The following is a 27,691-nucleotide window of genomic DNA, read 5'->3' as shown; positions in this document are numbered from 1 at the left end:
TCCCTCAATGCCGAATGTTAGCCCGCGAATTTCCGTCAGTGCGAATTTAAGCCAATTGACGTTTCAGATAACTGCTTTAACTCTTGGAAAACTACTTCGTTTTCAAAAAATCAAAATGTATCATCATGGTTAAGATCTCTATTTTCTCGAGTAAGCTAAAAGGTATATTGGCCACATAGCAATTTGAAGTTTCAATGGTTATATTTCATCATTCGCCATATAAACAAGCAGATCCAACGAGAGTTTTGTCTTAAAATTTAAATTTTTTACATATTTTTAAGAAATAACTAAAACAAAAGTTGTATTTGAAACAATTTTCTATTTTGATATTCATGTTTTAATCAATATAATGTTGGAAGTTGTCAATACCAAATCGTATTGTGATAAAAGCCCCAACATGCCGAAACGTCGAATTTTTACTTGTCTTAAAAAATTAATTTCGATTTCATTTCATTTTATTTACAACAAATATCATTGATTTTTGCCATGGTTGATGAGGATTTCCAGCTACCGTATCTTAACTTTAGAAATACAGCTATTGAAAAAGAAAAAACAGTACTAAAAAAAATATATCCCAAAAAGTGACGAATAACCTCCAATGTGCTTATTTGACTATTTACAGAATCTTTGTTTAATTTACTGGACTAAATTTGTATACCTTTCAGTTGAACGAATTTAAGCAACTTCAGTGAATAAATCACAAACTAAAACCATTCAAAATCGAAGCATTGTTAGTCGTAATCCTTGATTTACTCGAAGAGGGAATTTCCTAATAGCAAACATTGCGACAAACTAGAACAAAAAAATGGCGAGTAGGCACTGAAAACCTTCTCTTATTCTCCTTCTCATCTTGATACTATCTAAGAATCAACTGTCACTTCTCCAATTTTTCCTCCTTCGGTAGTAAAATACAAGAATGTCGTTGCGAAAGGTGGATTTTTATAGAATAAGTCTTGTCTTTTACAGGTGATCCATTCATTGCAAAGTTCCAGTGACGGGTATTTATAAACGTTTTCGTATTGGAAATGTGGCAAAATTAAAGACCAAAGTGTACTAACTTTAATATATTCCGAGCTTTCGAATACATATGTATTCATTATCTGGGACTGAAATTATGATTGAGTACAATATAAGTGCATACAAGAAAAGTCGCTGACATGAATCTGTTCTACCGTTACTACCACGGCAGATACTCTTTCGAGCTTTTCAATATAATACCTCCTAGAGGAGAATTTGGTATGACCTACTCGACAGGCAGACGTGGCTCATGAATACCAAGTTCGACAGTAGATACCCAGAATGTCAGCAGGCACTACTCGAACTATTCGACAGTAATCGGGTTTCACCTCTTGTGCTTTAAAAATATGTATATCTTATGCAAGAAAGTATTTTTCAAAAGGTAATCGAATCATTATAAATTGTAGTACTATTTGAAACTTTCAAAGAAATCATTTTTATACCTCGTTAACTTGCTACAAGTGAATGTTAAAATATAAAACGTAAATAGACGAGTAAAATGTACCTCCCTGTAAGGGAGTTTGGTTTAAACAGGGTGCCAGACGTGAACTGAGCCCTTTTTGTACCCCATTCGTCTATTAGAACTTCAGTAGTATTTTATCTGACGCAAATAATCTTGTTTTCATCCAAATATCCTTGATGATTCGGTTATTGCCATCCGTTTATTCAGTTTTTTGTGTTTAAAACCAGATGCTGACAAAACTTGAAAATATTTCTAAGCTTGAGAAGCTTTGTCAACTGATTTCAGTTTTTCTTTACACGTTTTTCGGTTCTGTGAATGATCATCGACAAACCCTTTCGTGACTATTCGATAAATGGAAAATTTATCTAATCTAGTTAATTCAGAAATTTTTATTACGATTGCATTATCAGATTGCTTAATATTTTCCTTTTTATAAACATTCGAATATATATAAAAAAACCTGCTGATCTCACCAAGCAAAGACAGTGCTTATCGCAGACTGTCTGGCAGAAATATTTCGAAGAAATTGTGTTCATACGTATTCCGACAGCTTCGATCAATAGAAATGCATTTATGTATACGATTCGATGTCTTCATTGGTAAACAGTGGAGATGATGAGTCCATGTGGACTGACGGTTTGTTAGATGTTTACCGAATTTTATACGGGGAGTAAACATTATTTCCAAACCCATAATCTATGGAGTTAGTTAAAATGTACCTAATGATTCAAAGAATATGAATAACATATGATATGCATAAAAATTTTCTATAGAAAATTGTAAATTCATTGCCACAAGACATTGAAATGATATTAAGTTAATTCCACTTAGTGACTGATTTCTGTCGTATAAAAAGTAGACTATTTAGATATTGTCAAGGTTTCTGTAATCAGACTGTGACAAAAGTATAATAAATGAGAGGGCTTGAAATTATCAATATTTATTCCAATCAATAATAAAATATAAACTGTATATGTACAGGATGTCAATTTGAAAAAATACTACTATATTTCGACTATCTTTTACAAAACTTTTATTGGACAAATCGTATAAAACCGTGAATATATTTAAGTGCTTTGCAATAAAAATATATAAAATCATTATATTATTATAAATATGCTCCGAAACTACTTTCTAACATTTCGAAATGCTTCTGTCTGAATTTTTTCACATGTAGCTATTATTGTTTTCATCATATCTTGCAGAACGACGCTTATGTCCTAATAGAAAGAAGCAATAAGATCGTAGTGACCACTCTTTCACTTCTCTTCTTTTAATCCATCTTCCAAAAAGTCTCTCATACAGACAATATCTAAATCGGTGTACCGCTTCCATCGACTCAAATCGGATCCCTTTCAAAGCAGATCTTTTTCTACCTTTCAAGGAAATCTGAACAGTCCAGTTAGAGCAAAAGCTTTTGGTCAGGAGGCAGATTTTTTGACTCATTTTGTTATGTGTAATTCCTCGTGTAAAATTGTTCTAATCGTTTCTTTATCAGTCTTGGTAATCATCGGAATGCACACAGATCATCTGCACGTATAATTTGGTTGATTTTGGTGTCTGTTTTTGGAGTTGAGATAGTCACAGGGCGACCTGGGCGCTGGTCATCCTCAGTGCTCTCTCGGTACTCATTAAAGCGCTTACACCACTCAAAAACACGCACACGAGATAGAGAAATGTTATTTAATATCCAGACCTCATGGATCATGATCGAACCAAATTGGAATGGCAAAAGTAACATTAGTACCAAAAGTTTTATCTTAAAAAAAATGGAAAAAAGCTGTCGGTAACTAAATTAGAACAGAGATTCCGAATTGGAAGCTATTCCATCCTTGTCAATATGCATATCATTATGCGAGGTGCGTGATTCGAATTCTCAGGGCAGTGCAAAATCAGCATGAAGTAGAATGTTTTTGAGCTTTGAAGCGAAAATCAGGAAAGTGTAATCCGATCATTTGTAACTTTGTAACTATGGTTTTTTACTATAACTGGCTTCTAAAAGATATTCCAATGTATAGAAAAGAAGAGCCCGTGCTGATTAACTTTGAGGATTCAAATTTGCCGAGGTTTGCGTTTGTTTCATGACTATTCACACTGCTTCCCTTTTCAAGGCGAATGTACACGAATGTCTCTACATATATATTGAACTCCCACCATATAGCCCTGATCTAGACCTGCCTGTCTATTTTTCAGTTAAAGGCCGAGTTTAGGGGTAAAAAATTTAACAGCGACGATGAAATTTAACAGGAGGTAGACGAATATTTTGGCTCTAAGGATGCATCATGTTTTTATAGTGGAGCTGAGCTTTCGTCAAATGTTTTAAAAAGTTTGTGGAAATTAAGGAAAAATTTATTAGAAAATTATCACAGTTTTTCTTATTTCTTTGTATGCTAAGCGAAGATCTCGTATATTAGATATTTAACTTCAAATTTAAATGAAATAATTCAGGATATTTCAAGATAATTTCCCCAGTCCAATTTTTTCCGAGATATTTCTCATATATGGTGGTGTCTAAAACGGACTCTTTCATTTTATTTATTAACCAATCTTTATTAAATTAACGTAATTATTACATAAGATCCCTTTCTTCATTCTTGAAGGTTTTTCCTAGAATCAACTCAGTGAAAAAAACAGAAAAATATAATATTCCAACCGTGAGATCGACCTAGGAGTGCCGCAATATTTGTGACCTCTATCTCCAGAATTAAAACCATGTGATTTCTAATTCTGAAATAACCTTGAATTGTTAGTTTGCAACATGCCGATAATTCATTGATTGAAGAATCGTATTCAAATAACATATTATAAAATAGGTCTATCTTTTTATTTACCCAGTCTACTGATAACTAAGTTGGAATTTCTGGAACTGTTGGCGATATTCATAGTGAACACACTGTTTACACCAACACTCACAATTATTACTCTGTCTGACGCGCGTTTCGATAACCAAGTTATCGTCTTCAGAGACAGAAGGTAAACTCAGTTTAGTAAAGTTGCATGGTTTTCTTTAGCGAATCTAAAACTTTTTAAATTACTTCTTCTTCTACTTCTACTACTAAAGTCGAAATGTCAATTTTTTTCTTCCAAAAATCATTGAAAAAACTAATTTTAAAACAGAAGAGACCTAACATTTAGATGCATTATATATTAATATCCCAAAAGGATTCTCAAAAGTTCTAGAAAATAAAGAATCAAAACAAATAAATAGATAGACCTTCCTAGATATTATTCAAAAGAAAAAATGTACACCAACCACCTGCTTCAATAAAAACTTATATAAAACAAACAAATGGATTCCGTGTATTTTCCGCTTTCGCCGAATTTTAGAATGCCGATACATCTTGGTAGGACGCGTTCGTAACAATACGTTGAATCACGGGTACAGTAAAATCTCTCTAATCCGTCACCTTCGGAACACTTTCACATACATATTTCATAGTTGTATCATCATCATATTAGATTTTTGTTTAGCAAATGACATTCTAGACTTAGTTGCAATATTCCTCTATTTGTTGATCCCCAAAATGCCCATAGGAGTTGAGGCTGAATTTTGCTCTATGTACTGAAGGGTACTATCACCATCTGAATCCTCCTTCAAAGTTTTTTTACCACTATTTTCCGAAACAGTGGTAATAATCTGGTCGTAATTGAGCTCTTGTTCAGATAAAGGTCCACTCCACTGGCTTGTGAAAAATCTCCAGCAGAGCTTCACCTTGGAAGAAACATTAGATGTCAACTGGATGTACTTCGTCCAATTAATCACAAGCCAAACGTCGATCATGGTTTCTAGAGCCGCCAATTAAGTGGAGATAAAGCGACACATTGACCAGCTTCGCCGTTTAGAAATTCCAAATAAGAGGGTCCACTATGGCAATGAACCCGAGGGAGATGATTTGCAACCTATCTCGACTGCTCCAAACCGACATGGCTTTCAACCTATTCATGATCCAGATTTTGATCGTACTCAACGGGGGAGACCTTCAAATTTAGGCCCGAGTCAGACTTCAACACCAGAGGTTGCAGTTGCAGGGGCCGCTCCAGAGACTCCCACTACTGATATCAGGCGTTCCAACCGTCATCACCACTATTAAGGTGTAGACGAACAAAACAGTGAAATTGGATGAACACTAATTTTATTGACAGTAGTGTTTTTATATCTTACACAAGGTTAGATAACTTGAAAAAAAGGGAAGTACTAAAAAAGCACTGCAAACTATCTTATTAATGTTATAATTTCACGATGTCACTGCTTTTACCATGACAGTCACAACAGCTCTTCACTAACTTCACCATCTTTGTTATATTGAGCAATCCACTCCCCAGCTTTACTGACAGGAACATTTGGTTGTACGTTTTGAAGGTCTTCAATGATTTCTTGGTTGTCGTTGTTTTTCTCATCTACGATCTGGTCACTTTCAGTCATAACTTTCGGCCAAAGCTTACACTGTAAGATTTCAGTTCCTCCCATGAATCATCAATTGTATAGATATAGAACAGGAATTTTTTTATTCAAATCCTTCACAACAGATGGAACGAACTTGTTGGTAAAGATTGCCATCCATCCAAATAGATTCTTCGCCATGACGAGTTCTCCAGCGATCAATCCGTCAATACTAAATTTAAAAATCTAGTTGATACGCTTATTAACAGATACCTCATAATAGGAGGATCAATATTTCTAATCTAAATAACGTGAATATTGGATCTCATTTTTTTTTTAATTTTTACTGTATATTTTTTTGGTATACTAATAAAACAACAATGTGATGGAGTTTTAATCAATCGACGTTCGTTACTTAAGTTGTGATCGAAAAATTTTTATGTAATAAACTACAGCTGTGTAAATTTATTTATAAGCGAGTCAATTTCGTATAGAGGCAGAATGTAGTCCAAATGTCGTGACCTGTTGTCCGAACTTTAATTAATTATTGATTATTCTGTCGATGACTGTAAAATAAAAGGCTTATACCGAATTGTCCTGAATCCTTAAATTGAATTAATTTTATAATCCAATAAAATTGAGAAACTAACGAATTCGACAGTAGCGTCGATAAAGAGGAATCAATGGTTGTTATTCTATATAATAAATTTGAAAAAATCAGTTCCTCAAAGATTATTTTATTATTTTTTTAATAACTCTTTTCGCCATACATTGCAGGTTTTCATTCTAATCAATTCAATGAAGGCTTTAGCTTCTCATTATTAGTATTATCAGCTTTACACTTAGATAACGCCATCTAGCGGCAATAATAAGATTATTATTGGACACAGGGACAGTTGGCTGAACTTCCGAAAAACGCCAATGAAATTTTACAGGTGACTTCGATATTTCTGAAATCCCCGCGACCTGGCAAGGTTGAAACAAGTTTAAAACATTTTTTGTGGTTTGGTTTTTTTAGGATAAAATTAAAAGGAATACTTTCAAAAATCTAAGTAGTTATTAAATAATCCAATGTTTCATCAATTGATGTTTAATTTTTTATTTTTAGGCTCTCATATTATTCACATATAACATCATCCCAGACACAGACGCTCTCGAAAAGATGGTACCTTTTCAAATTAGCAACAATTATGCCAACATAGGTTCAACCAAAAATATGGACTCTTGTGCGAGTCAATAGATGGTGCAGCAAGCACAACCAGTTTGCTAAATGGTATAATGATGGTACCGTTTTTGGCCACTTAAGATGTTTCGGAAAAATCAAAAGCAGATCGTTCGACCATAAAGGTTCAGCGGCAGAAAACGACACATGGTTCGAACGACTGCACACTAACGTTCGCCAAAGAATAATCATCACCTATTGTTTTTCAAAAGGATTTTCATTTAAACAGACTATAAAATAGGCCTAATCTTGGAAACAACAGTTTCGTCAGGATCAGTAAGCGACGTCTTCAACTATGCCCGTGAAATTTGTATGGTCAGTTTAGACCGAGCATATGAAGATAAGGATGTGGGGATGGTTGCCTCCATGAAATAGACGAATGTAAAATTGGACGAAGAAAATACAATAAAAGGCGCATGGTCGAGGGTCATTGGATATTAGGAATGATTGAGCGTGGCGGCGTCGGCTACCGATTGGAAATATGTCCTGATAACTCTAGAAGTGCCGAAACATTGATGGAGCGGATAAAGAAGCATGTCAAAGTCGAGCTCGGAAAGGATATTTGACGCTAGTAAGTGAAGGCTATCAGCACTTTACAGTCAATCATCAAGAGTACTTTGTTGACCCTGAAACATTGAAAATATTGAATCCAGCTGGAGGCACACGAGAAGAAGTATATCGAGGGGAGGAATCAAAAGATCCATTCGATGCAATTATTGTAGATATAAAATTGGTTAGGTTAGTTTAGGATAGGTTGTGCTGGTTTAGATTAGGTTGGATTGGGTTAGGTTAGGTTAGGCTAGGGAGGATATGGCGGCCACCCGGATATCCCTAGAGAAAGTAAAAGTCCATTGGCAATACTGCATAGTCAGGGTTCAACCCCCTCCGTTGCTACAGGTGCCTAGAGTATGGGCACAGCACCTACCAGTGGTGGTAGTAGAGGTAGGTGCTGCCTATATTACCGAATATAGGGGGCCCCGGTAATCAAAGGAGGAGGGTGTGGCTGGAGATAATCCACTCCATCCTCCTCTACGGGGCACCAGTAAGGGCGGAAGTCATGAAAATAAAAAAGATATGAAAACATATACACTATGACACAACGAAAACCGCTGCTTCGGCTCTTCAGTGCATATAGAACCGTTTCCGCAATAGCGCAGGTGCAATTCCAATTCATATATTGGTCGATGAGAGGGTCAGAATATACAAGAGAGTCCAAACTGGTCGAGAAAGGAAACAACGGAAAAAATTAAAGAGGAAGAAAGGAAAATAAGCTTGGACAAATGGCAGCGAGAGTGGCAAGAGGAGGGTGCCAAGGCTGTGTGGACAAGGACGGTGATACCGGACGTGACGAAGTGATACAAGCGCGCACACCGCAGAACTAACTACTTTTTCACTCAATTTCTAATGGGGCATGGGTCCTTCAAGAAATACACACATGGAATCAAAAAAAAACGCGAGACGACCTATGCCCCAGCTGCGGTGAGACGGAGGACCTACGTCACGAGGTGCTAGAGTGCCGAGTCCACCGGCAGGAACTATAAAAAAGAAGAAAAGAGGAACTATAAAAAGACACAAGAAGGTTTACGACCGGGTTATAGATATTGTTACGGGGATAATAAGGGCTAAAGAGGAAATATATTGAGTTATTTTAACGTGTATGTGCCGTCGTAATTTATTTATTTTATCCGTTTTTATATATACAAGTTTCGAAATTTTTAACTCTTTTTATCTATACACCGTTTTTAATCTTTTATCTATACAGTTTTTTACTTAGATTTAGGCTTCTTCCATTTATTTTTTATTTATACAGTAGGTTTAAAGTTTTTATTTATATAAATATTTTAAGCTAGGATAAGTTTTATTTTTATCTATAATTTTAAAGTAGGATAAGATCAGGTTCTATTTATACGATAGAGATAGGTTTTTATTTATACAAACATTTTAAGTTAGGGTAAGTTAGGCTAAGTTTTACTTATTTACAAATTTTTTTAAAGTAGGATAAGTTTAGGTTAAGTTTGTATCAATACAATCATTTTATAGCGTTTTATTTATACATACGTTTTGTCTATTTTATCTTCATTGTTTTGACTTAAATGGCATGTCAATAGAAAGAACTGCTGTTACTGGGCTACAGAGAACCCACGTGCAAAACATTAAAAGCCTCTGCATTCACCGAAAGTAATCATTTGGACGGCCATATCAGTGCACGGAATTATCGGACGCTATTTCTTTCAAAATCACCAGTGCAAATTCTGAACTATACATAGCCATTTTAAGGGATTTGTTCTTTCCGCTACTGCAACAATTTGAAGCCTATAATCTACGATATGGTTTTTACTAGATAGCTCGACCTGTCATACTTCTAAAGCCTCTTTGGCGCTCGTAAGCCAAATATATATATATATATATATATATATATATATATATATATCTCCACTGAGGTGACATTGCATGGCCGCCTAAAAGTCCGGACTTAACTAGCTCAAAATGACTGCAGCAGCTAAATACTTTTATGGCTCTCTCTTTGTTAGCATTTATCTTTTTGATTAATCTACAGAACTTATACAAACTACTCTATAAGTAGATTGATAATTAAATTATATAAAATGCAATAAAGTAAAACAGGAACCATCCATTGAGAGTATTTATTGTGGGAGATCTTCTGGCCATAATCTATTCAATCTTCTCTTTTTTAGTAGATGATTGATTAGATTATTTATTAATTCAGTGTTGTGGTCATTGGATCGAATTTTGTATCTTGTGTCTAGTGGGATGTTCAGATCGTTATGAGCTGTTTGGTAAGTAACTTACCAGGGGTTTCTACTCAACAAACGACGTGGAATGTATTTTCGTATTTGAAGATTTACTGCAGCCCTATAGTTCTTTTATAACTATTTTCTCTTGTTTTCGATATGTGTTTTCCTTGTAAGTTTGCCATCTAGAGGCAAATCTAAGTACTTGAAAAACTGGTTTTTTCAAAATCTGGATATAATTGATGATCATTTACAAACAGATTTTCTTGTCGTAAATTTTATTTGCACTGATTTACTGCCATTGAAGTAAAATTTCCACTGATGAAGTCAATTTTGTGATAAATTTAGATGAATTTGTACGTATGTAGTATCAATTATGTAGTTATACCAAAAAGAAATATCGAAATTCAGAAGAAAGGTCATAGAATCTCGCGTCTACCGACAGTTATGGCGCTTTCAAAAAATTCCCATTGTAGATAATAATGTAGTTATCTTCATTTACCATTATAGACGAGTTTTAATGATACACTTCGGAAAAAATCGACAATCACTTCATATGCGTTATCGAGTTCAAACCAACACATTCTGCTAACGGTTCAAACAGTTATTTTGCATGGTATTCACTGAAATATTTTGCTAAAACGGGACGAATGGATGCGGGTTCCAACGGTCTATCAACCAAAGAAATAAACGAAAATTGTATCAGGGGCGTCGGCATTAACGGGAAATAAAATTTATGGCTCCTAGTAAATAATTCAAACATAGTTTTTATATGTAACTATCGAAGCTTCCTGAATTTATTTTTGCTCAAACAAAACCAAGTCATTTAAAATGTTTTTGTATGGAAGAAGAGAATATTCAGCGGTAATTTAAGGGATATATTTATTTTAAATAAAACTACAGTGGCATTTCAAATGTGACATCTACGTGTGAATCTTTAGCGAGGGTAATTATATTTGATAGTTTAACAGAAAGTTTCGCAGCTTCGTCTAAATTATCTACAGGTAAAATCTTCAAACCTGATCGAGCTATGGCGATTTTTGCTTCGTCGTTATTTGTTCCTTGTAATCTACAAACTATCGGAGCTTTCATTTTCAATTCTTTTGCGGCCGCAATTATTCCTGAAAATCATTAATATCATCATAAAATTTTTGTGAATACCACCAACTGTTGGACACATACAATAGAAACAGCTCGTATTTCCATTTTGATTTTTCTAGTTGTAGATTTTATTTTCGCTCAAATTGAGAAATATTATGAACGAAAAGTATTTTTCACTGGTCTGTTTAATTTCTACTCTAATCGAGAACTTGTAGATCTCTTACAATTATATAGACCGATACCATATGGGATTAGTTATCACTTATCATCCTCCAGAATTTTTGACTGAAATCTTTCGATAATATTTGATGTACACACTGAAGCTTTACTACATATGTCTTGAATACCAACAGTTTATCCTTGATGGATAGTTGTAAATATCTTTCAACGATCCGATACAGTTGTAAAAGTTTAATCCCAAGCTATTATCTTTTTTCGTGAAAAAGTGCTATTTTCGAAAAAGCCTCCTAACCAAATGAGTTTGACTTCCTCCATTTGTGAAATTTCTAGCTAGTTTATTTGCGGTGGAGGGTCAGTTTCATCGAGAAGGTCACGATCGATGGATTTAGACTCGTTAACTTGAATTAACAATAGCTGTAGACTGTCGAGATTTATTTGAAGGTAGTTTAATGCAGATTGAGGATCTCGGTGTGAAGAATGTCATTGTCATTTGTTAGATTAAGTCTGTGTATAGAAGATATAGAAGCGGACCAAAAATGTATCTTATTATATGTATTGGTAGAGTATTCGTCTTGATACTAAACTATGGAATGCCTATTGTCAAAATAGCATTCGAAAATGATGAAATAATTTTCAGATTTTGTACAGTAGACTCAAATGCCAAACTTCATCAGAAGGCAGACATTGAGGAAAGTATTAATTCTATGTATTCAATCGAATTTTGATTCTCTATTCCGATCCCAAGACCGCGTCTATACCCAGATGAATTACATTTCTGCAAATATACAATCCTTTAGAAACAAATTATGAATCAACTAAACTCGTGAAGCATTTCAGAAGAAAACATTCTTTTAATGTTGGTGAGTGTTGGCCTTTAACAAATTCAACGATGACTTCTTAGCTATCTCTCAATTATGACTTTTTCTTATTGTATTAACAAAGTTAAGATTAGAAATAGTGATCAATGGGACCTAGATTATAATTTATCCTTTCTATTTTACCAATATCTAGATCACATGACCACCAAAAGATGTTCATGTTTTATTGCGTGGTTTCAGATTTTTTTGTTTTTCTTCTCCACATTTTCTTTTTGCCCCCTCTCTAAGGTATCGGAAATGTATTTATTATCCATTTAATCATTCTCTCCATCTTTTCCTGTCCAGTAACATTTGATTTATTGTCTGTTGCCTTCGTTTTGTTAACAAATCTTGTTCCATCCTTGTTAGATGTCCAATTTTCTCTTGTTGTGATTTGTTTCTTGTAATTTTAATTCATATTTTATCAATTCTCTCTTTTTTCTTTCCTTATTTCTTCCTTTTTCCTAGTTCTACCATCTTTCTATGATTATTTGTCACCTTTACCATAAATCCTCCTGATTTTTGTCCATTTAGTTGTACTTTATCGTGAAAGCTATTTTATTTCTTCGAGCCACAAGTTGGCTTCTTTGGATTAAGTCTGATCTGCTCTCAGATCTACAGAGTTATATTATATTTTCCAATATAAAAATATTATTTATTGTTTGTTTTGCCTTCCAGAATGATGTTCTTCTTCCAGTTTCTCATCTACTTATTCTATTAGTCTTATTTCTATTAATTTATTTTATATATATTTTAGGTATATTGATCTGTGGTTATCGCAATTTTTTTGTTCTCCTTTCAAGTGGATTGGAACTAGCAAATTCTCCTCCCATTCTTGTGGCATTGTTTCGAACTTCCATGCTTTCTCCATCATCTCCCATATCCATATCTTGCCTGCTTCACCCAGATATTTGACCATTTCTGGATCTTTCTTATCTCCTCCGCTCGTTTTGTTAATTTTATCCGTATTACCTTTTTGACTTCTGCATTCCACATTTGTATTTTATCTTTCTTCCTTTTCTTCTTCTTCTTCTTCTTCTTGTTCTTCTTCTTCTTCTGCCATGATGTATATTCGGCATCTTTCTTGAATTTCTTTGAATAAAAGGAGATTCATGTATTTAATATTTCTTCAGGTTTTGTTTTCTGTATCTATTATTCTTTTTATTTCCTTTTTTTTCTTCCCACTGTTTCTATACTATGCAAGAATTTTTTGTTATTATTAATATAATCTTTGTTCAGCTCTTCTCCGATTTCTCACCAACGTTTATGTTGCGTCTACTTTTCTCTGTGTTGATCTTCTTTGGATTGTATATATTTTTTCAATGCTTGTTTCTTCTTCCTGTTTTATTACTTCCTTCATTTATTTTGTTCAATATCTAGTCCTCTTGTATTGTTTTTTTACTATCCTTGTTCCGCATAACATATCGTTGCATTTTTTATCTCTCTTCCAAATTCCAGTGTCGGGTTCTTTCTTTAAATAATACCAACGTAGATTTCAAAATGTACATACATTTAGAAGGCGAGGAAATGGAACAGGCCATATCTAGGAGTCAAACTAGAAAGAAATATCAAGAAAAACCAAAATGAAAGCATTTCCAACTCAATTTGGGCACATACTTACATGAAAATTTCTCCTCGGTGCTAAATCAGCAGCAACAAAGTAAAATAGAAGCTACAGAGATTGAATATTTGAGAAGAATAGAAGAAGTGGCAGGAAAGGATTGTGTAGAACGCTTAAATAAGAATAGAATTAGAAATGGTGGTATTAAAGAAGAGTTGCAAGTAATACCAGTAACCCAATTCATCGAATGAAGGTAATTGAGCTGGTGGGGACATATATAGAGAATTGCTAATTCAAGACAAGTAAAATTTGGCAAGCCCAATGACATCATAGAAGAAGCCAAGGAAGAATGAATGCATTGAACGACGTGATACGAAAATTTTTGAAGATACGAAGCCAAGAAATTTGGTATCAATATTGTGATTGTAGATAATTTACTTGATAAATATTGAATGTCAATTCTTGTAGCTTTATACCCTGGAGGGTAGGAAGGAATTTTTTTTACCGATTGCTGCTTTAATAAAGTTTGCTTATATTTCAAAAATAGATTTACTATGAATACCTACCGTGAGCTATGATATCACATCTCATTATACCTCCAAAAATATTCACCAAAATAGTATTGACTCTTGGATCTAAGGTGATGATTTTAAAAGCTTCTTTAACAGCTTGTTCATTTGCCCCGCCTCCAACATCTAGGAAATTCGCTGGAGATCCACCGTATTTACTAATGATATCCATCGTTGCCATAGCTAAACCTGCTCCATTAACCATACATCCAATATTACCGTCTAACGCGATGTAATTGAGTGCGTATTTAGCCGCCATTACCTCTTTCTCGTCTTCTTGAGTCCAATCACGTAAACTGAAAAGTTCTTTTTGTCGGAATTCGGCGTTATCATCAAAACGAAATTTAGCATCCAAAGCATAATCTGAAATAATTGTTAACTTTTTAAATGTTCAATTCCATCAATCACCATCTCACAGGTGCCTGCGGTATCTTCAGCAAATGGATTGATTTCTATTAAGAGCGCATCTTTTTCGACAAACAAATGATACATTTTCATTATTACATCAGATATCTTATCTTTTTGAGATTGTAATCCTATTTTAACAGCAACGTTATCAGCCTGTTCCTTCTTTAATCCCGTCACAATATCCACTGGTTCCTTAATAATTGCTTCTGGATTTTCTGCAGCTACTTCTTCTATATTCACGCCTCCTGAAGAAGAAGCTATCACTACTGGACCCTATAATAATACAATAGTTTAGTTGATTTATAATAAAGCTGGTGGACGTGAATCTACGATTAATCAGAATAACATCGATCAATAAGTCCCTGGTCTGATAAAATGAAAAAATAACTTTTCCACTCAATTTCCAAAATAACTCGAAATTGAAAGATCAGCAAATTTAAAGTAAAAAATATCATATAAATTTCTTCGCCAGATCAATAGTTTTTGAGTTATCCGTAATTGAAAAGTACTATTTTTCGTCAAAGAAAACGCATTTTTCAAGAGTTTTTCACGTATAACTCTGTAATAATGCATTCTATCGAAAAAAAAAAAATAATTAACAAAAATGAAGCTTATGAAAAAGCAAAGGAAGGAATTTTAAGATCTTAATCTTCTTCCTAACGCAAGTTATAGATACTTGAATAGCTTTTGTTTTACGTAATTCAGCATTTAACCTCAAATAACAGGAAAAGGGTACATTTTCAACAAAAAGTCATAGAATACTTTTTAAAGAGTTCAAACAGACCTTTAAAATGACCACTGATAAAAGTCGTTTCGACTGAAATTTCAGTGAGATTTGATCTAAAATAGTTACAGCTAAAAAAAATTGCACTAAAACTAATGCCATTTCATTAAAAATCAAAATTAAACTTATGCCTTGTACCAAATACTTTATTTGGATGTTATTTACGATATCTAAAAGTTTCGCTAATTAGAAATGCATAATTTTGAAAGAAAATGAGCATTAAATGAAACTTAATTTTTTTTATTTTTCTCCATAACTATGAGAGATACAAAACAAAAACAAATAAAATGTCAAATTAAAGCATTCTTTATGATAATTATTTTGCTTTCCTTATTTTTTTGTAGCATAAAAATTGACGAAGTTATAAACAAATTAATTTGTCACTATAGTGCGAGGAGTGCTTATCCACAGTTCTTTTACCCTTTATTAATAAAATGTGGAGTATCTCTTGTAGGATGTGATAGCTTCAAAATTAATAGAGTTACATAAAAAAATGAGAATTTGAAATTTTTTTGTGGATTATAGGAGATGACAAATTTTCAAATTTTGGCGCACGGATTTTTTCTGTTGATGCTAAGTTGCCTGTAGGTATTTTTGAGAGTACCAAGAGGTAAAGGGGTGGTTCTTAAGGGGTGTCAGGGTGTAGAGAATGAAATATCACTTCGTGTTTGGAAAATACACTTGAATACCGAAAGATTTAAAAATCAAAACATTAACAGTCATCAAAATTTATTTTGAGCTTGAATGCCTGCACTACCAATAATTGATTCAACATTTGTAAGCTTTTTCTATAACCGACGCTTCTTTAGCTTCAACCATGAATGAAAGATAAATTCATAATTTATAATTTCAAACAGACTGTTAAACATATTTTCTAATAATCTTTGTATAAGTAGAATAAAAATTAATAAAACCAATTTCTTTTAGTTTTTTGTCTCAATTTTGGTACAAGTAAGAACTCCATCAAGCTCTTTATTAGGTAATTGATAGGACATTTTATACTGGATATATTGTGAGGAAACAACGTGGATATACCTACAGGATGGGATTTATGTTTGGAATGCCTCAATTATCTTGGAAACGGCTTGTACGATTTGCAAAATCAACAAGAAACTTGTAATATCTTTAATAATTTATATTCTAACCGAAATTCCATTCCAACAAGATCTACTGTCAGTAAATTAGTAAAAAAGTTTAACGAAACTGGTTCAGTGAAAGATTTATCCAAATCAGTACGAAAAACTGCATCAACTGAAAACAAAAAATCTTTATCAATTTCTACCTATTTCTACTACTACTTTAACTCATGATCTGAAATGAAGTGACCTAAATTTGAGCAATTCCAAATATAGCAGAAATATCATCTTCATACCTGTATCACACTATTGGATAGTCTGCAAAGTTTTTCTTCTTAATGACAATCGTAGACTTAATACATTTTTACCCCATATATTATATACATTTTGTTGTGGAAGACAATGAATATTTTGTATGACTGTAACAAGAAACATGAAAGGACTTAATTCAGACTGAAACTAATTGTCACCCCATGTTAATTAATCTTTATAGATACTACAGCAGGACTTCTATAATTCGAATCCGAAAATTTATCCCCTGTTTGGATTCGTGAAGCGTTCGGATTATAGCACAGAGTATTTATTTTATGAAATAAAATTAATACTATAGTGAAGTTTTGAATATTCTAGTATAGTATATTCTAGTGTAAACTTTACATTTTTTTAAAATTCTTTATAAAGAAATCCAACATTTTACTTTATCGAGAGGTATTTAGTTATAAATAAAAAGCTTTGTCTCGCAATTTACATTAAATTATTTTTTTAGCAGAGTTATATAAGTACATTTTGTTACTTATTTAAGGTAGACACATCAGTTAGACGTTCAGGTTCATCTAGATCACCATTGTTCAGTAAAAAACCGTCAATTTTAGCCTATATCAACGAAAAAATCTAAAGGAATCTCAACTTCGGCTTCGAAGTAATCGTCTGTATATTTTTCGGCGTTTAATTAAAGCCACAAGGGCGTCCAAGATTGTTTTATTAGGTTAGGCTTTTTTCATAGTGGTCTTTCTAAGGACATCGGATAAAGTACATCCAGATTCCAACTCCTGTTGTGCGAAAACTTAAAGGAAAAGTTTTTTCCTACAAGTCACCTTTCAGTACATTCATTGGGTATTTATTTTATAGAGTTTGATGTGCTCTTACCGAATTTCAGTTTTGTCACCTCGTATATTTACCTATCTCGTCGCCATATTGGAAAAATGGCGACTAAGAACAGTTTTTTGATAATAACTCCTTTTCAGCGCATTTCACAGAAAAAAAATTGATAAAAAATATTGTTCAGAAAATTTATGTCAACTTTTTTTTCTAAGATCAATAATTTAGGCGTGCGAGCGCCGTGAAGTGTAGCTAAACATACACTGGTATCCCCAGTAGGTTTAATCCACCCCTGACTCACTATTTCCAAATTTAGTTCGGTCTCCGTTGTTGTTGACGGACCAGGTGTTTCATCGTCTGCAGTACTAATTGAAATATCAAAGACGGAAGTTTCTTCTGCATCATAGGCGATGAGATCAACAGTTTCATCGCGGTCCTCTCCGTTTTCAATTTCGTCTTGATGGAAATTATCACAAGAACCACCAAATTTCGTGCACACAACGGATCATTTTAGCCCTGCCTTTCTGCAATCTTTTTGACAACCTTTCTTGTATTTGCAAGAAATAAGTTTCAACAAGCTCAAATATAATAATAGGAATTAGCCCATTTTTGTGATTTTTCCATCTCCATTGTTCTACATTTTGTTCATTCTCATACCACTGCTGAACCTGATAATAAGTTCGAAACGAATGTTGTCGTGCTGTCATTTTTTCTTGATAAAATAATGCTGATGTTGTATCACAACAACTGAAAGCATGCAAAAATAAAATACAGCTGTTTTATTTGCTTGGATGAGTTGATAGCATCGTCAAAAGAACGGAGAGATCTACATCTTCACCGACAACTACTACAAAATCACGTTCCGATGATACGCTTTATCTTCGGTGTCTTGTTTAACCATAAAGTCTTCAACATTCCAATGAGGCGCATCATTACTTAGGAATTTACTTTATGACACAGTTGGCGTCATTGTTTGGTCAAAAAGTATGTATACTGTTTTTCGTGGGGATCGTTCTACATATTTGGTACAGCGGGCTGCTTCGTCTTCTGGATATCAGTTAAATACGATAATGGCATTATATACATAATAGATCGGACGTAGATAATGTATTTATAGCAAATATATGTAAACCATTCGCCTTTTTGTCAAACGACTGGGTGTAATAAGTATCCTGCATCGATGTTGTACATCGTATTTCAAAATTTCGTTCAATCGATTCAATCACGTATAATTTCTTCATGCAAGAATTGTGCTGGTACTAAATCATTAACCTGTTCAAGACGTTCAACGATTGCTTGGTACCAATCATCAATACGAGCTTGAGCAAGTTTTCAAATACAGCAGCACATAAAAAACAATGATTCTCAATAATTCTTAAATGAGACAGTTGAACTTGAGATGTCGTGTCAGCGCTGCAAAGCTTGTGCGTACCAGCAGTATACACATAGGACATGGAAGTTATTCTTTCTTTGAAAGCAGAGCATTGGGCTCTAACTTCGTTTTCCCATACAAATCACTCATCTACAGATACAAATTTTCCTTTTTATCATATCCATGGGTTTGATATGGTTTTATGGCGTCTTCGTTGTTTGACAATTTCTCGTCGGTTATTTTGAATTGATATATTCCGTGTCTTTTCTTGAATTTTTCCAACCAACTTTACTAGTAGAAAAAAATCTTCTTGCTCAAGCTTTTCATGAAAGTATTTCGCCTTCTCTATCAACATATCGCCCCATAAAGGAACGTTACAAAAACAATGTATACCATGTATCTTCGAGTTGTGGATTTTAGGGCGTTTTTAATGTCTTTCAAGCACCCTTTTCAGTTCTCTCATAAGATCGGATCTGTTTTTCCTTCTTCTTAATATCGAAAATTATAGATTAATCTCGAGTTGATTCAAAATATTGCATTTCTCAGAAATATCCAGGTTTTTATTTATCTCTGATATCAAAATCATGATGTATAAACAAAAATAACAATATAGGATGGTTCTAAAGCAAGATTTTCTGCTGCTAAGTCAAATATTCTTATTCACCCAGTGTATTGTTATTCTTGTCAAAAGCTTTTCACTAAATATGTCAATCTGAACCATATAAATAAAATACAAACAATAGAAGAAGCTAAATTTGTTTTTTAATCACCAGTTCGTAAAAGTCACAACGATTATTTCTACTGAGTTGACAGAAAATTTGATTTGATTCATATGAATATAGTTGGTGACATATTAATCATGTGATAGAAGACCTTCGCTGTTAATGAAATGAAAAGATTGGTCGTTTTAACAAATAGCAATAAAGAAACCACTGGAGGGAATTAGCTAATAATTTGAGAGCTATTATTTTACTTGAATTAAAAAATATGCTGCTGATTTCAGACTGGAAACTTATTGATCGATGGTGTATATTTACGTTGAATGCTCGTTCCATCATAACAGCCAGATAGAATTCCCTCCTGGGATATTTTCTTTCAGCTACCATGACTGAATTACATATTCTACCTTTCGCACCCGTTTGCTTAGTTACCAGATATTGCCCAAGCATTTTTCCTGCGATATTTTCTGCTTCATCGGGTCTGGATAAAATAAATATTAAATTTTTGTAACTAATACGATTGTAAATATAAATAATCCAGCGAAGGAACTCATATAAAGAGACATTCTACATAACACATAACTCAATAAGTCGTATGACTGACATACAGATTGCGCAGTCAAATCCGTACGACTTTTATAAAGTACCAGCTTTCAAAATACTATTTGTAAAATTTCATAACATTTCAATTAGTCAGGATAAAGTGACAAGTATTTAAGTGTTAATACTTTTGGTATTTTCTAAACAATGGATTTAAAACAATTTAGTGTGTTAATCATCATTGCTTCTTGATGAAAAAAACATACTGTACAAGCTCATCAATGCTCCACTAATGTTATCCGGACTCTACTTCATCGAAAAGAACTATTTTGGATTGGTTTGCTGAATGTTAACGATGATGATAAACGTTCTGGTCGTCCAATTGAGGTGGTTACTCCAAAAAACATCAAAAAAGGCCACAAATTGGTTATATCTAATCGTAAATTGAAATTGCGTGACAAAGCTGAGGCCGTGAATATATCAGAAGACAGTGTGTTTACAATTGTACTTGAGCATTTGATGTTGAGAAAGTTTTTCTCAAAGTGGGTCCTACGTTTACTCACAGTCGATCAAAATCAACAATGTGTTGATGATTCAGAGCAGTGTTTGGATATGTTTACACGTAATAAATAGATTTTTTTCTGTTGATATGTGACAAAAGTTAAAACATGGATCTATCACTTCAATCACGATCATTATCTGAGTGGACTGCTGCCGGTAAGCCACGTCCAAAGCGTCCAACGGCACAAAAGTCAGCTGGGTAGGTTGTGACTTCAGTATTTTGGGACGCACATGGAATATTATTTTTCGACTATCTCCAAAAGGGTCGGTCAGTCAATAGCGAATACTACATAGAGTTCTTGGATCGTTTGATTGTAAAAATCTAAGAAAAACGACCTCATATGTTGAAGAGAAAACCAAGACAATGCACCGATTCAGTCGATGGCAACGGCGGTTGAATTGAATGAATTACACTTCGAATTGCTCCCTCATCTATCATATAGTCCAGATCCGGCACCTAGTGACTACTGGTTATTCGCTGATCTCTAGAAAATGCTCGCTGATGATATATACTGCACAAATGGAGTAGCAATTGCTGAAACTGAATCCTATTTTGCTGCAAAAGACAAATCCTTCTACAAGCACGGCATCGAGAAGTTAGAGAAGCCTTGGAATGATTGTATTGCTCTTAAAGATTTCATTTCTTAGTTAGTCACACGACTTTTTGAGTGATGTGTTAAGTGATGAATTTAATTTAGTCCTTCGACATAGTGGTCAGCATTGTATATTGTAATGAAATTAAGATTTTAGTTGCAATGTAGCAAATTTTTGGAAAGACTCAATACAATATCTCTACAAGGATTCAAAGTACTACAAATATTGTGTTTGTCAAAATATGACAACGTAAAATTGATGAAAGAACAAAGGTCGTTTTAAGCTGACAAAGACATAGGAAAATGAATAAAATATACATTGAAAGGAAACCAGATTCTCTCGATGAAAGACTTTTTAATCATTTGCTTAAACCAAAGCTCCATATTATTTTAACCTCACACCGAGGACCATTTACGAGGCATATTTCTTAAGTAAGTACCGTTTTGGAATTAAAAAAAAGGGTTCAAAGATATCCCAATAATTTTATTTTTACAGGAAAGCCTGTAGGCACTTGTCATAACGTGTTACCAGTTTTTGAATACCATCCTCACAAAATTTTGCCGCTTGACTTGTTAACCACTGTATCACAACTGTTTTGACTTCGTTATCGTCTTGAAGACGCTGACCGCCCAGGTGTTTCTTCGTAGTTGCACAATGATGAAATCCGTTCTTCATCATGCACATTTGTGCGGCCATCTTTAAATGCTCTTACCCATTTCCTTACCATTCCATCACTCATATTGTTTTGTCCGTAAACTTCACAGATCTCACGATGAATATCAATCGGTTTTACGCCTTTAGCACTAAGAAATCGTATAACAGCCCGTACTTCATAATCGGCAGGACTCACGATTGTCGGAGGCATCTTAAACACTCAGTAAACAAGGTGTAAACAATGAAGAATCAGACTGTAATGGCGTCAGTTCGCAGACGAGAGATGTAGGTAACCAGCGCGCATGTGCGGAACGTCGACCTTGGGGTTGCGGTGGCGGAATCGCAAAACGGTACTTACATAAAAAATATACCTCGTACAACGCGTTGAAAGAGGTGAGGTTCTGCTCATTGGCTTGAGAGGGGACATTTTAATTCAGCTGTTTCGTGACTATATTTTCTTATTCATAGATTCTAGAGTATTATTTTTAATAATAAAGTGATTATCTTTTTATTTTGGATAATTAAATGCTTAGTCACTCCTTAACTGATAAGAAAGTACGTACTATATTTTTCCTAGGTTTTCAAGTCTGCAAGGAATTCGAAAGGCCGAAACCTATAATATCAGGGTTGATACTGAAGTTTTAAGGTATCCAAATAATATTTATAATTGATATGGCTTCATAGTTTTTAAAAATATTCTCTATTAAAGTCAATACATTTTTGCATGAGTTTGAACCAATTGTTAAAGCATTTAATCCATTCCGTCAGAGCTCGTTGTGGTTGAGGTAGAGAATGATTGATCTTCTGCGATTTGTTTTCTTGATTTTGTCGACTATTGCCATCCCTTAAGTATGCTTCAATCTCACGGTATGTCACATGATTATCTTGCAGTATCAGTTTACGCACAGCATCGACGTTTTCTTGTACAACATCAGATTTTGGACGACCTTAACGACATTTATCCTGTAGTTAAGTGTGACCACGATTGAATTTGGGAAACCAATAAAACACAGTTGTTCTAGATGGTGCTTCATCACCAAGATTCGAAACGAATTGATAGACACCTGTTGTTGTCGAAATATAATCAACTTTTAAAGGAAGTACTCACGTAAACACCATACGAACACCACTTTTCAGTCCATTTTTGAAAGTTCCTTTTCCACGTCCGCCTGCTAAAACTTGCGCTTTCAATACTAAATCTTTAGTATTTAATTTTTGTGCGATTTGCTTAGCTTCTTGCTTAGATTTGGCTACCCCAAAATTAGGAACTGGTATTCCAGCATTTTTAAGCAGCGTGTAGCTGATGTGTTCTTGTACATTTAACTTCCTACTCTGTTGCCACTGAAAATGTAGTATCTGTAAAAAAGAAAATCAATAATTCCAGAAACTTACTCAGCGAGCTCAGCATATATAATGTTCTATATGAGTTGGGATTCGTTTTTGGGATCAAGATGACTTTGGTAATCTTCTTTGTCAATAGATCATTCATGATGTCTTTGATCCAGTTTTATGCGCAGTTTGCTAGTATTTTGTCGTCTGGTCTTGGTGCTTCGCCATTTTGGATACTTCCAGCTAAGTTGGCTATCTCTTATCAGTAAAAGGTCACTTTGTGACTATTGGTAAATAGTTGACTCGTAGGGAGTGAGTTTTTTCATTACGATTTTATACGCATTGCTTCAAATCTTATGGATGAGCTCTATACAGAGGTCTTTCCAAGGCCAAAAATTTATCAAATTCTATAACACCCCCTCTTTCATATCTCCCTGATGCTAATATGAGTATAGACTGTTTCTTGTCTGTGCCTGTTGTTTTAGCAGATATCCGCAGTACAATTAATGACATCAAAAATAAATACTCTTTTGGAATTGATGGACTTTAGCAATTTTTTGACAAGCATTTCTCTATTTTTATTTCCAAAATTCACTTTTTCCTTCATTGAAGTACTTTTTTTTAAAGTAACTTCTATGCTTTTGATTTTTTCTTCACTAGCTTCTTTGCCTCTGTCTCGTGTCAGCTTCCTTCTGTATTTGTTGCAGTCTGTCGTTTTTGATATTCCACCAACAGGGCATTTTTTGTGTTTGCCTATTATTTAGTAGGTACTGCTTTTATATGCTAGTTGTACAGTTTTGTGACTTATTCGTGTGCTGCGTTTTCTTTGCGTGTCATTTCTGTGATATCCTTAAAAATGTTCCTAACTGTATTCACCATATTTGATACCAATGATCAATTAGTGTTTTGTTCTCCGGCACTTCTCATTGGCTTATGTTTCTGGCGATTCTTCTTGTGGACCTAATAAATATCATATATTTTGTCGGGATGATTTATATCACTGGTGAGCTCCAGATAGAGGATGTTTTATTAATGTTTTGCTTGTTTTATCAAGTAGTCGACTTCACTAATGTAGTCTTGGGTACTTTTATTTGTTGATATATAACAGCAGATTATTGTTTAACCCGTAAGCTTCAGTAACAAACGGCCTTCGCTAGCTCTGGATCCCGATTTTTCTGGATATTTGCTTAAAGCTTTTATTTATTTATTTCGAATTTTAAAGCTCTAATACCATTGATTTACAACGCATAAGTATGTAAGGTAGTGTATATTTCAAATCGTTTATGGTATATTTTAAATATTTTTTGTTTTGGCTAGTTGAAAATATAGTAAACTAAATATGTCTTAAGTAAGACATAGATGTTGAAAATTCAGTAACATTGTTGAATATTCCCGATTTCAATGGAATTTTTTTAATAATAATGCAATATCTCGAATAGCTACTGCCCTACTACCGTATTTTTAGTTAAAAACTCAACATGTTCTATTAAATTTTTTTTACCCTGATTTGATTGTCCATTTTATTAGTCATATAAAATCCATGATTACGACAAATCACCAGTTTTGAGTCGATGGAAGACATGGAAGAGAAAAATTTCAGGAATTGCTTTTGCTTATTAGTACAGTGATCACAACTCCTGACCCACGAAAATTAGTTTTGTCGCCTATTTTCTGAATTTAGGTAGTTTTCAGGATGCTTTATCGATACAGTGAAAGTTAACATCAAAATTTTAGCCCCTAAGCGATATATTTTTGTTAAATTTTTCAAAATTCCGAAGGGATCAAGAATATAGTTTAAGAAATTTATTACAAAAATCTTACTAAAATTACGTCCCCGGCTGAAAAATAAACTGCCGTATCTCCTCGAAAGCTCAACATTTCGAGACGGAAGAAAGTGCATTTTAACAACACGAACGGGATTGTTTTTAGCTAGTTGTCTGAGTGAACTTAAAACACTGCTACACCCAGCAACGAATCCTTGCTTGAGGTCCTCAATTAGACTATTTATTACCTTTGAAATGAGACCAATTATACCTTTGAATACACTCTGTGATAGGAAAAAAACTACTTTTACTAATGTTAGATTTTTTCATAGTTGACAAGTTTGTTTATTTTTTTGTTGAATACCAGCCATTTTCGCAAAATAATGAAAAAACTAAAGTATACATTTTGTAGCTGAGTTGTCGAGCTTCAATTTCCTCGACATTTTTTTCTTAAATTTTTTTGCGATTTTCGAGTATTTGGTTTTAACGCTTCATAAAAAAATAAACCTCTTTCTGCTGGGAGAGTTTCGACAATACGAAGAGATATTTTCTCTAAGAATAGCGTTTTTAGGGATTATCCCTGTCCCACACTTAAGTTTAGAGTACTTACAACAATCAAGATTTTAAAAGAGGATTTCTGGCATTTTAGTGTTTTTAGGAAAAATCATATTTGACCTTCTTTCAATATAATTTCCTGCTTGGCATTTTTTATCAGAAATTTACCTCTAAATTTCAAGTCTTATTTGAGTTACCCGCAAAAAATGCACTGTTGAAAAAATCCATAACACAAAATTTACTTTTTGTAAGTAATTTCGAGATTGGTTAAAAATCACAGGGAATCTTTTTTGTAGGAAATTTTTTGATCCCTCCCCTTTTCTCGAAATTTGGCATAAATTCCGAGTTATTTGTAAAATTCGACATTCTCAAAATTTAAACAAAAATATATCGCTTAGCGGCCAAATTTTGATGTTAACTTTCACTGTATCCATAGAGCACCTCCGGAAAATCAGCAACATAACTTATTTTCGTAGGTTTTGGCTCTAATTGGACTGGAGTATAATATGAATATTCAATTATGGAATGTGACTTATTCGAAGAAGGTTGATATAATTTTAGTTCGCAAATAATAACATTACTATCTTCAACAAAAATCATTATCAGTTATTTGTAAATGGAATAGTTGTATTTACTAAACGGTAATTTGATTTTTAGCGACTCACCTTATTACTTTTCTTGATAATACATCTAAAAAACATCATTACGAAGCTGAAATTAGTTTGACACAAATGACACGTTCATAATTGCCTTCATGTCAATAACAATTAAACCTATTTTGGCAGAAATCTCTCAAAGTAATAATTTCAATTTACTTGTCTAAATTCGTTCAAGCCCTTTCGACCCATCTTTTGGGATTAGTATCGAGAAATTCGGAGATTAAGTATACAACCTGGTACGAACGTGGATTTACTTGTAAAATGGGCCTTGGCTGACCTCGTGCGGTTTACAAGAACTCCATTTTGTGATAATAATTATCTTCAGTGACTTTATGAGTATGAAACTTATTCTACTTAATAATGTTACCGTCCAAGAATTTTTGAATATAATCAAATAAGTAATTCATGATAATCAAACTCAAGTAAATACTAAAATATTTAGTACTATTTTGACATGACAAAAAATTGCTGCAAAATGGATCTCCAAATGTTTGAATGTTGACTAAAAGCGTGCAAGAGTAGAAGCATGGCGTTCGATCTGTGCTCGTTTTAAAAACGATGTATACTTCTTAAACCGAATTTTTACTATGGATGAGACGTGGGTACATTTCTACGATCCAGAAACAAAGCAACAATCAATGGAACGACGACACTATGGTTCTCCAAGACCTAAGAAGTTTCGTGTCCAAAAATCTGCTGAAAAAGACGCGGAAAACTATCCAAAGGTGTTTGGTTTTTGCAGGACAACTCCCCTGTACACAAATCTCTTGTTGCCATGAAAAAAATTCGTGATTTAGGGTTTGAATTATCAGAATACCCCCCTTATTCACCAGATTTGGCTCCGTCCGACCATCATCTCTTTTCTCAACTGAAAAAAAGTTTAAACGGTCGTAAATTTTCTTCCAACGAGGAAATAATAAAAGCAAGAAGAAACATTTTTTTGAAAAGTCTACAGATGTTGCAGGTTCGCTGTAATAAATGTATCCAAGTAAGAGGAAATATGTTGAGTAATAAAATACTTTGACATTGAAATTTGGTTTGGTTCTACAGTAAGCTAAGAATTTTCCAATCTGCTCGGGCTCTCAATTTGTAGAGACGACCGGGTGGTAGTTTAAACCAAGAGTTAGTTATTTTTACGTGCTCTTCTTGGTAAAACTGTTGTAACCGTCTACCTCGTTCATTTCCTTCTCTCATTTTTATAAATTAGTTGTGTCAGAATGTGCTTTGAATCAAAGTAATGCCGTGCGATCTGAATGTGAAATAAAGTAAGAAAAAGACTTTTCCTTCAGTCACACATTTTTCTATTTTTCTACTTTCAACCTGATCATTTCTTGTATTAATTTATGCAATTTTTCTACTTCATATAAACTTTGTAAGTTCCATGTTCCAATTTCCATCTTATTTCCTAAATTCACATGGACTTATCTGTATTTATCATTTAACAATGTTCGCCCCGGAGATTTGATTGGGAAACT

The 27,691-nt window shown here is 33.7% G+C and overlaps 1 protein-coding gene across 1 annotated transcript; it reads right to left on the bottom strand.

Annotated features, from left to right (window-relative positions):
- Window positions 1–10,693: 10,693 nt before the first annotated feature.
- On the bottom strand, window positions 10,694–26,280 carry LOC130894418 (succinate--CoA ligase [ADP-forming] subunit beta, mitochondrial-like). Its single transcript, XM_057801256.1, has 6 exons — window positions 26,223–26,280; window positions 23,019–23,266; window positions 19,880–20,042; window positions 14,521–14,785; window positions 14,102–14,467; window positions 10,694–10,957 (listed from the first exon to the last, which is right to left on the bottom strand). Exons 1-6 carry the CDS (start codon window positions 26,259–26,261, stop codon window positions 10,734–10,736), a joined length of 1,305 nt encoding a protein of 434 aa, XP_057657239.1. The 5' UTR covers window positions 26,262–26,280; the 3' UTR covers window positions 10,694–10,733.
- Between the last annotated feature and the right edge of the window lie 1,411 nt (window positions 26,281–27,691).

The sequence above is a fragment of the Diorhabda carinulata genome, chromosome 5 (assembly GCF_026250575.1).
Source record: "Diorhabda carinulata isolate Delta chromosome 5, icDioCari1.1, whole genome shotgun sequence".
Classification (NCBI taxonomy): domain Eukaryota; kingdom Metazoa; phylum Arthropoda; class Insecta; order Coleoptera; family Chrysomelidae; genus Diorhabda; species Diorhabda carinulata.
This window is presented reverse-complemented; position numbering and strand designations above follow the sequence as displayed.

Coding starts and splice junctions, on each gene's coding strand:
- LOC130894418 (XM_057801256.1), bottom strand. CDS start 26,261: ATGATGTTTTTTAGATGTATTATCAAGAAAAGTAATAAG. Junction 23,267..26,222: donor TTATCAAGAAAAGTAATAAG/GTGAGTCGCTAA, acceptor TCTTTTTTACAG/ATACTACATTTTCAGTGGCA. Junction 14,786..19,879: donor TGATGGAACGAGCATTCAAC/GTAAATATACAC, acceptor GTATTATTATAG/GGTCCAGTAGTGATAGCTTC.